General features: G+C 46.1%; 1 protein-coding gene across 1 annotated transcript; it reads right to left on the bottom strand.

Annotated features, from left to right (window-relative positions):
- Window positions 1–5,409: 5,409 nt before the first annotated feature.
- CXCR4 (C-X-C motif chemokine receptor 4) lies at window positions 5,410–9,156 on the bottom strand. The gene is made up of 2 exons (XM_067739899.1): window positions 9,036–9,156; window positions 5,410–6,973 (listed from the first exon to the last, which is right to left on the bottom strand). Exons 1-2 carry the CDS (start codon window positions 9,048–9,050, stop codon window positions 5,927–5,929), a joined length of 1,062 nt encoding a protein of 353 aa, XP_067596000.1. The 5' UTR covers window positions 9,051–9,156; the 3' UTR covers window positions 5,410–5,926.
- Window positions 9,157–9,527: the final 371 nt, after the last annotated feature.

Below are 9,527 nucleotides of genomic sequence, written 5' to 3'. Positions count from 1 at the left end.
AGGCTTGCCAGAGGAAGTAGGATGTTGTCCAAAACGATGGTCATGATTTCATTCTTCAATCCCAGGGGCTTAACAAGTTGTCTCCTATGGACCGAAGTCCAAGAAACTGCCTTTGAGGCTCTTTCCCATATTCCATGGTTTGGCAGAATTTCTGCTTTTATCCTCATGGTGTGAATGGACAGCCTCCCTTGGGCTGCTAAAATAGGAAGACAGGGATTGGGAGCTTCTCACCCAGCTTGTGAGGTGGGCAGGGATCTGCTCTCCCCTAAATGGGAAATCAGTGGAAGCAAGACTTGGGGGACAGGTATTAAATAATAGAAAAATTGGGTGGGAGGGCGAAAACTTTGATTTCTTAAAATGTAAGGAAGTCGGAAAGTCTGAGAGTCCTTTAGCTAAGTTTCCAGCATGTCTAGAACATCAAAGGATTAGTTCTTCCACTATACCATGAGCAACATTCATACCTGCATGGCCCAGGGTTTTGTTCAATAAATGGTTCAATAAAAGAATGGCTGATAAAAAAGAATGAAATATTGCCATTTGCAGTGACAAGGATGGACCTAGAGATTATCATACTAAGTGAAGTAAGTCAGACAGAGAAAGACAAATATTATATGATACCACTTACATGTGGAATCTAAAAAATAATACAAGTGACTCTCTATATAAAATAGAAACGTACTCACAGACATAGAAAACAAACTTATGGTTACCTAAGAGGAAAGGGTTGGGGGAGAGGGATAAATTAGAAGTACGGGATTAACAAATACAAACTACTATACATAAAAATAGATAAGCAACAAGGATTTACTGTATAACACAGGGAACTGTCAATATCTTATAATAACCTATAAGGGAAAATAATCTGAAAAAATATATTTATAACTGAATCAGTTTGCTGTACACCTAAAACTAACACAATATTGTAAATCAACTATACTTCAATAAAGAAAAAAAGAATGGCTGAAAGAGTAAAGGAAGGAAGTCAAGTCTCACACAAACATTAATCAGAATGCTTAGAGCATAGTGTGCTCTCAGGAATACAAATTTATGGGTGTTCATTCATTAGCTCATTCAGCAAGTATTTATTGGGTCCTGCTATGTGCCAGGCACTGAAACCCATTTTATTTCAATGACTAATAGTGAAAACCTTTCTCAAATGTCAGTGTCTGCTTTGTTGCTTTAAAAAGTACAACCAGGCGAGTGTCCGGTATTGAACCCTAAAGAGGACTGGAGAGCATGGAGGATCTTTTTGACCTCATGGTTATTACCCTGGCTAATGTCATAGAAAATAATAAAGTTACTATAATGCTTAAGAAGGCACACTCTGCTGTCAGACTGCCTGGTGTCAGAGCTTTACCACTCATTAAATATATGGCATTGGGTTAATTTTGCCTCAATTTCTCCATCTGTAAAACAGGAAAATAATATTTCCTACTATATAGGGCTGCTGTGAGATTAAATAATCAATGTATTATTTAATGTAGGAAACCCTCAAAGTGAATGGTAACTGTTTTTGTTATCACATAGGATTCGGCCTGGAAAAGATAGAGATGTTTGGACTGAATACATTGAGAACATGAGGACATGCCCCAGACCTTGGTGGTTCTGTTTTAATGCCATTTATAGTATGCATAGCAGAAAGAGCATAACCCCTTTATTTGTAGTTTAACTCTTTGACTGTGTCCTCGCCTGAAAATGCAGATAGCAATATCATCTAACTGATGGGCTCTTTGTGCGTGGATCACGTGTACGAGAGTGCCTGGAATTTAGTGAGCTTTCAATAAATATTACTTTCCTTCTGACAGAGTCAAATATGAGGAAGTAATTCCCTTTGATTAAGAGTGTTGATGAGTTGAGTTCTAGTTAATTGAACTGTAATATGTAAATCAACTTAATCGTGGACCGGCTCTGCCAGATAAACACCCAGCACCTGGTATAGTTTGGTTGAGCACCTTTATTTGTTTGATTTTGAAACATTCTTTCCCTTTTTGTGGCTTTCTTAACATTGTGGATCCTTCAGCTCAGCCTTCAAGCAGTTTAGCATTTCCAGTTGAAAGAAGGATTTTCAGAAGGTTTTAGAAGATTTTAATTATGGGACTTAACAGGATTGATTTAAATTAATCCAAATCAGTTGCAGACAATGGAACAATGGGCTGGTACCTTTTATTTTTCAAATAAAAGGAGAAAGATGGGAAGTGTTCCTAGTTGAGTCACAGGCTGTGGTGAGGATTAAATGAGTAAACATCGTTGTCTTTAGAGCGACAGATATTGGGTGGAAACTAGAGAATCATCAGCAGTCACCCTTTACCATGTATTTCCCTTTGTGGGATGTCTTCTTAGAATGGCAGGAAAGCAGAAAACAAACAGAAAGATATGTTTGTTATGACAAAGTAACATTGAAATCAGGGTGAAAGAGAATTGTGTGAGTTGAGTAAAGTGGGGGTAAAAAAGCATTGAAATGAGACAGAATAAAGGAGGCAAAAGGGAGACCTTGGGACCCTGTCCAGTGATAATTTCATGAAATTATGCTGGTTGGATGAATCCTTATTCTGATAATAATTTTCATCCCATGGCCGTCACCTTAAAAACTTGTTCTCAGTCTTGAACACTGTTGACACTTTGGGCTGGGTAATTGTTGTGGGTGCCTGTCCTGTACATCGTAGGACGTTTAGCAGCATCCCCTGGTCCCTACCCACTAGATGCCAGTAACACCTCACCTACCCTCCTACCCACCCACCCACCCCCCAGTATGGTAACCCAGAATGTTTCCGGACCTTACTAAATGTTCCCTGGGGGGCAAAAATCACCCCCAGTTGAGAACCACTGCTCTGAAAGGATTTGTCTCCACTACTTTATGGGTCCCTGAGGCTCCAACATTCCTCTTAAGCCATTCCTTTGGCTACCTTTTGGATCTCTCCAGCACTGACCGGATAAGCCACTTTGGCAGCCAAGTGGAGACCTCCTCAAAGTGGGCTGGGTAAATCCCCACAATGCCAGGCTCAGTGCCACATTTCCAAGTGTTGGGGCCGCCTAGATTATTTTCTAAGGTAATGTGAATCTTGTCTCCAGCGGTCCTTGACCCTCTTAAGTGAGTATTACCTGGGAATAATGACAACTCAATTCTGTTTGTGGTGCCTTTATTTACTGACAGTAAGCCTGGAGAAAGTCACAGACACTTAGTTGAAATTATTAAAATAAAGCCTGTAGGTTATCCTCTTAAAAGAGTACCCCAGAATGATTACTTGAATATAGTAATCAAGTATAGGCATAACCACAAAAGGAGGCTGAGAAGCCCACAGAAGGGAGAGCTGAATTGCCAAGTGGCATTTGAGGAAAACAAAGGCTTGGCAAGATAAAAACATCCACTTTCCTCCCCAGTTACAGGCTTAATGTTATTAATAACTCAGATGTCATATTTACGCCATTATTGGCAGCATGCATACAATTTAAATATTTTAGCTTCCATTATACGACTGGATCTATATTGCTGACCTTCAGGGGCCCCATTCATAAGGGATGAGGAAAGGGAACAATCAGCTACTTCATGCAAGGGCTGGCCAGCAGACTGGGTTTCCCAGCATTGTCAGACAAACCACCACACAGGGAATGCTTTGGAGCCGCTTGGAAATGGCAGGGTCAGGACAGAGAATGACAGGGGTGGGGGAGCTTTCAGGGCAGGGAGAGAGCCAAGGCTTTTTTTCTTTTTGAAAAAGAGATATCCCACCTTTGTTCCAAAGGAGAATGAAATATCCATTAAGACTGGTGACACTGGGAATTTTGTTTCAGCTCAGTTCCTTTTGTTGTGACTCCAGGGCAGAGGCGAGGAATCTGGGGTGACAATGTTTCAAGCTAAGATGAGAAAGAAAAAGAATTCCTTCCAAGGATTTCTTCTATTGTCTCCTCAAGAATAAATATTTATAGAGAAAGTTCAAGTGAAGTCTTTTACAATGGTCACGGCTTTAAGACTAAGCCTTTGAGAGAAAACATGTAAAACTATGCTTAAATGAAGGGTGATCCAATTAGGCTTCCCAGGGTAAAAAACCAAGAAACCTCAAGATAATTTCCTATGTAAAATCTAATTGTGTTCTCAAGTGGAATAGGAATACTACTTTGAATTATCCCAGCTCCATAGACTGCAGCAAAAATGGACAGCCAAATTGGATTCTATTTTAAGTAATTAAATTATTTCCCTTCACAGGATCTATACTTTGTCTTCAACAAATGTGATTTGCCTCAGAAAGATAAGACATTGCAATTTTTCCTCCAAAATGGATTTTCTGTGCCAGAAACAATTATGAAAAGTAGACCAAATATTGCCTTATTTATATCCTGGTTATCATCTTTGAGGGCATGCCTGGAGTGCCGTGTGTGTGTCACAAAGTGAGACAGGTATGGCTACCATAGTTTAGAAATTATCTTTGAATGGAGACCGGAGCTGAAATGTACTCAAGAGCTTGGGGCTTGCACAATGGTAGTGTAAATAGCCACGGGTGATGTTACATAAGACTCCAAAATCTTGTGCAAAACGTGGGCAATGGGGAGCTTGCATCAATGGACCTTCCTTCTGAGCTCTGAAAGCACCAATTTAACTTTTATCTGCTTGGCTGAACCCTTGAGGTGCTAGATGTTGCAATAGATTAAGTGTTGAGATTTGCATAGAAGATATTGCAAGAGGGGTATTTTGGGCATGGTTAATTTTATGAAGAAAACATTCACTTTTGGCTTTTGGCTTTTATTTTCAATAGCAGTTCAGTTGCCTTATGACCAGGTGTTCTGGGGGACAACAGTGGGTAATGGTTAAGAGCAAGGGCTGGAAGGATGAATGGAGTCAGCTCCTGGTATGTCCCCTTGAAAGTGCAAGTTATGGCAAGTCTCTGAACCTCAGTCTCCTTGCCTGTCAAAAGGGCGTGACGACATCTAGATTGAGAGGCGTAGATGAGAAGAGCATACAGTGCCTGGCTGGCACAGACCTGGAGTACACAAGGGGATGATAGTAGTAAAATCTAAAACATGGGATTGCATACCTTTTCTTCTTTACGCACATTTATCCTTCAGGAAGATTATCTTTCATAGGAATATGTACTGGCTGGATATTTCTAAACTTCCATGAGTTAAGAGTGGTTAAGACTTCAGATACTGAAGTCACATTACCTGGTTTGAGATATTCATTGTGCTTACTTACTATACTTTGACCAAGTCACTTAGGCTTTCTGTACTTTGGTTTCCTGCTCTACAAAATGTTAGTAGTGATAGAACCAGAGCCTATCATAGAGTTGTGATAAGGATTAAGTAAAATATTACAACTAAAATACCTAGGACAGGATCTGACATGCCATGCAGGTATCTACTGTTATTTTTGACTTCTGCCAGCCAAAGGAATGTCAATAGAAATCAGAACGTAACACTAAGTAGGTTTATCATGTACTTTTATTAACAACTTAATACAAGGCTGTACATTGTAGGTACTGAAATCAACCCCCTCCTGAAAACTACACCACTTCAGGCTTTGGTTAAAAGTGCCACCTTCTACAGCAAAACCACATAGTGTAACCGAACACTTTAAGAGCAGGAAGAGGAAAATGTTCCACTGGAATGGACAGATTATTTATTTACAAACAGCTGAGGATACTTTCTAGCTTAAGTGATTTCACTATACACTCTGGAATGTTCAGTTCCCTTTTCTACGGTCCTACAATGACATACAGCAACTAAGAACTTGGCCACAGGTCCTGCCTAGACGCTCATCAACATGAAACAACAACAAAAAATATTTATATAAATAAGTCAATTAAACCTCACAAAAACTAAAGGCACACAAGAAAAAAAGTCCAACAGTCGATAAAAACTGTACAGTATTGGTCAGTCTTTTATATCTGAAAAAATGTGTAACTTCAGAAAAAGTTCTTTAATGTATACAAGTCCAGTGTTAGCTGGAGTGAAAACTCGAAGATTCCGACTCAGTTGAAACAGAAGAATGTCCACCCCGCTTTCCCTTGGAGAGGATCTTGAGGCTGGACCCTCTGCTCACAGAAGTGAGTGCATGCTGGGCAGAGGTTTTAAATTTGGCCCCAAGGAAGGCATAGAGGATGGGATTCAGGCAACAATGGAAAAAGGCTAGGGCCTCGGTGATGGAAATCCACTTGTGCACAGTGCTCTCAAACTCACACCCTTGCTGGATGATTTCCAGGAGGATGAAGGAGTCGATGCTGATCCCAATGTAGTAGGGCAGCCAGCAGGCAAAGAAAGCCAGGATGAGGATAACTGTGGTCTTGAGGGCCTTTCGCTTCTGGTAGCCCTTGGAGTGGGACAGCTTGGAGATGATAATGCAATAGCAGGACAGGATGACGATACCCGGCAGGATAAGGCCAACCACGATGTGCTGAAACTGGAACACCACCAACCACAAGTCGTTGGGATAGAAGCGGTCGCAGATGTACCTCCCATCCCCCTCCTTGACGTTGGCAAAGATGAAATCGGGAATAGTCAACAGGAGAGCAGGTATCCAGACACCAACATAGACCACCTTTTCAGCCAACAGCTTCCTTGGCCTCTGACTGTTGGTGGCATGGACGATAGCCAGGTACCGGTCCAGACTGATGAAGGCCAGGATGAGGACACTGCTGTAGAGGTTGACTGTGTAGATGACATGGACTGCCTTGCACAGGAACATCCCAAAGTACCAGTTTGCCACGGCATCAACTGCCCAGAAGGGAAGTGTGAGAACAAAGAGGAGGTCTGCCACAGACAGGTGCAGTCTGTACTTGTCTGTCATGCTTCTCAGTTTCTTCTGGTAACCCATGACCAGGATGACCAATCCGTTACCCACTATGCCAGTCAAGAAGATGATGGAGTAGACAGTGGGCAGAAAGATACGGTTGAAATGGGCATTTTCCTCCCGGAAGCAGGGTTCCTTTATGGAGTCATAGTCTCCTGAGCCCAAGTCATCCTCTGTGTAATTATCTGAAGAGAAAATCTGAAAAAGGCAAGGGAATGGACATTCACTTTTCAAGTTCAGCAGGCATTCCCGAAGTTCCAAACAATGTTTCTGGTATTTTAAAAAAGCAATTTATAAAAACCAACTCAGCCCGGCCTGCTTCAGGAACTTCTGCTCCCACTACAGTACTGGGGTCAGAGCACAAGGGAATTATTCTAGACTCCTACAACTCTCCTCCCATCTTCCCCCATAGTCGCTTCATTATATCCCTCATTAGGAGAACCAGTTACAAAATTCTTTGTTCAAAACAAGAGGGCGATGAGATTCTTTGGGTTCCAAAGTCACATCTTTGCTAACTCTTCTGCCCCGCCCACTAGAGGGAAGGAAAAACCTTGGGAGGAAAAAAACCAAAACAAAACACAAAGAGGCCACTCCTAGGCGGCATGATGGTGGGACTGGGGGTAGAATCTCGTGTTCCGAGGAGCTGCGATTAACTTTCTCTATGAAGATTCGCCAGGAGAGGGAAGAGGGGAGGAAGAAGCACTGCGGGGTCCCAAAGACTCTTATTCTAAGGCATGAAACACTGTTTTCTCCACGACTGTCTAAACACAAACCATTCCGTACTTCAAGCAACACGTAGTGGGGAAGGGGAATGCGGTCTTAAACGAAGGGCTTTGGTGCTTGAGGGCGGGGGTGGGGTGTCAGAAGCGGGGAACCCTCACTCCCACCGGCGCCGCTCAGGGGCGTGGGTTTCTCTGCCAAACCCATGTTTATCACTTGGCGCCTTTGGGACGTTAGCGAGCACAGCATTTTAATGGGAGGGGAAAGTCACGGGGTCTGCACCCGTGGTCCTCGCCCCGAGTTTCATTTCCTCACTCTCCCGGGTCGCTTCCCATCCCGCCACGGATCCAGTTAATGGGGTGGGAGGTCTGCAAGCTGGAAGCCTCCAGGCGGAGGGCGCGCTGGGGGCCGGGTGGTCCAGCTCCAGCCTTCCGCGCGGCCCACCACGCCCACCGCCGGCAGGCAGTGGCTCCAACGGTTTGGCCCCGCCGCACGCCAGGCGCGGTCCTGCAGGGTGCTAGGGAGAGATTGGGCGGCTTCGCCGCGGGAGCCTTTGAATCGCGCGCCGCTGGGGGAAACGAAAAGCCTCCCTACCAAGGGGATTTCAAAAGGCTCCAGGAAACCACCGACGGTTAACTGGCGCAACCGGGCTCGGTGAGAGCCCAACTGTCCCCACTTGCACCTGCGTGTCTGCGCCGCAACTACCGGCAGCCCAGGTGCCCTCCCAGCCCTTCACTCCACCCTTAGTCCCCGCCGCGCACACCTCGGAGTGCTGCTGCACCGTGACCGTTTATATACTCCTTCAACTTCTGCACGACCCCCAACTCCAGAAGCCCGGGGCCCACTCGCGGCGCTGGCGACGCCCGCGATGTCTCTCCCTCAATCCTCAGTGGCGCGGGCTGCTCCCGGCCACCTCCCTGCTGCGGCCAACACGCAGACACCTCAGCCAAGCGGCACGGTGGGTCCGCCCTCTGCTCCCAGTGCCCGGGCACTGGCACAGCTCCGCGGGCAGCAGAGTTTAGCGAACACGCGCCCAACACCAAGAGCGGTCCCCAGGCGCCTTTGCTCCTGAAGTTAACCAGGGGCGCAGTCTCCCTCTGGGAACTCAGCCCCGGCGCGCCGCCCTCCATCTCCAAATTCAGATCATGTAATTCGCTCCAAAAGAAACCCCCGCTCCCCCGAGTAAGAGACCCACGGTCTCTGGCAGCGCGCACATCTTCTCTGCACTTGTGCACAGAATGTTCTGTTTGCAAACAGCGTGCAAACCCGGCGCGCGCCGCAGAACTCAAGGGGGAGACACATGCAGCCACCGAAAACGGTCGTTCCCATCTTTTCTCCTCTACTTAGAAAAAGATTTCAGTCCAACCCCACCCCCCCACCCCGACCGTAGCCAAGCGCACGAAAACTCCTTTCTATGCCCCTTCTCGGGGGCACGGGCACCTCCAATATTCTGGTCGTTTCTGCCCGCTCGGAGAGGGGTTGCGCTCTAAATTCATGTGTTTGTAATACGTTTAAGAAAAAGCAGGTTGAAACGACTTACATGGAACCCGTCCATGGTAATCGCTTGCTCTCCAGCCGCGGGGGCTACCGGAGTACTCAAGTCCTAGGAGACACTTTGCTACCTGCTACCACAGCCAACAAACTGAAGTTTCCAGTCGAAGCTGGACTTTTATAAAAACACGCTCCGCGGGCGGCGCATGCGCCGCGCGGGTGGGCGGGAGGGCGGGGCGGGGAGAAAGGCGGGGTGGGGGGGGAGAGGGGCAGATGAGCGGGTGGAGGCCGCGAGGGAGGGGCGAGGGGGTAAGCACTCAGGCGGCCCCCGCAGGCTAAGCCAGGGAAGCCCCTCAGCGGCTCCCTTTAGCTCTAGCTCGAGATCACCTCGTGAGTCTAGAGCTGTGGAGGGCGTCCCGGAGGCGTGCCGCAACTTGGGAAAGCAGGATGCGCCTGCAGGGAGGTTGAAAGCGCGGGCGACCGACGCGTCCCTGTGGGGCGCGTCTATCCTTGCTCACGTGGGTGGCATTCCAGACCCGGG

This window comes from Pseudorca crassidens, chromosome 6, assembly GCF_039906515.1.
Source record: "Pseudorca crassidens isolate mPseCra1 chromosome 6, mPseCra1.hap1, whole genome shotgun sequence".
Classification (NCBI taxonomy): Eukaryota; Metazoa; Chordata; class Mammalia; order Artiodactyla; family Delphinidae; genus Pseudorca; species Pseudorca crassidens.
The sequence above is the reverse complement of the archived record's forward strand: the minus strand, read 5'-3'. Positions and strand labels throughout refer to the sequence as shown.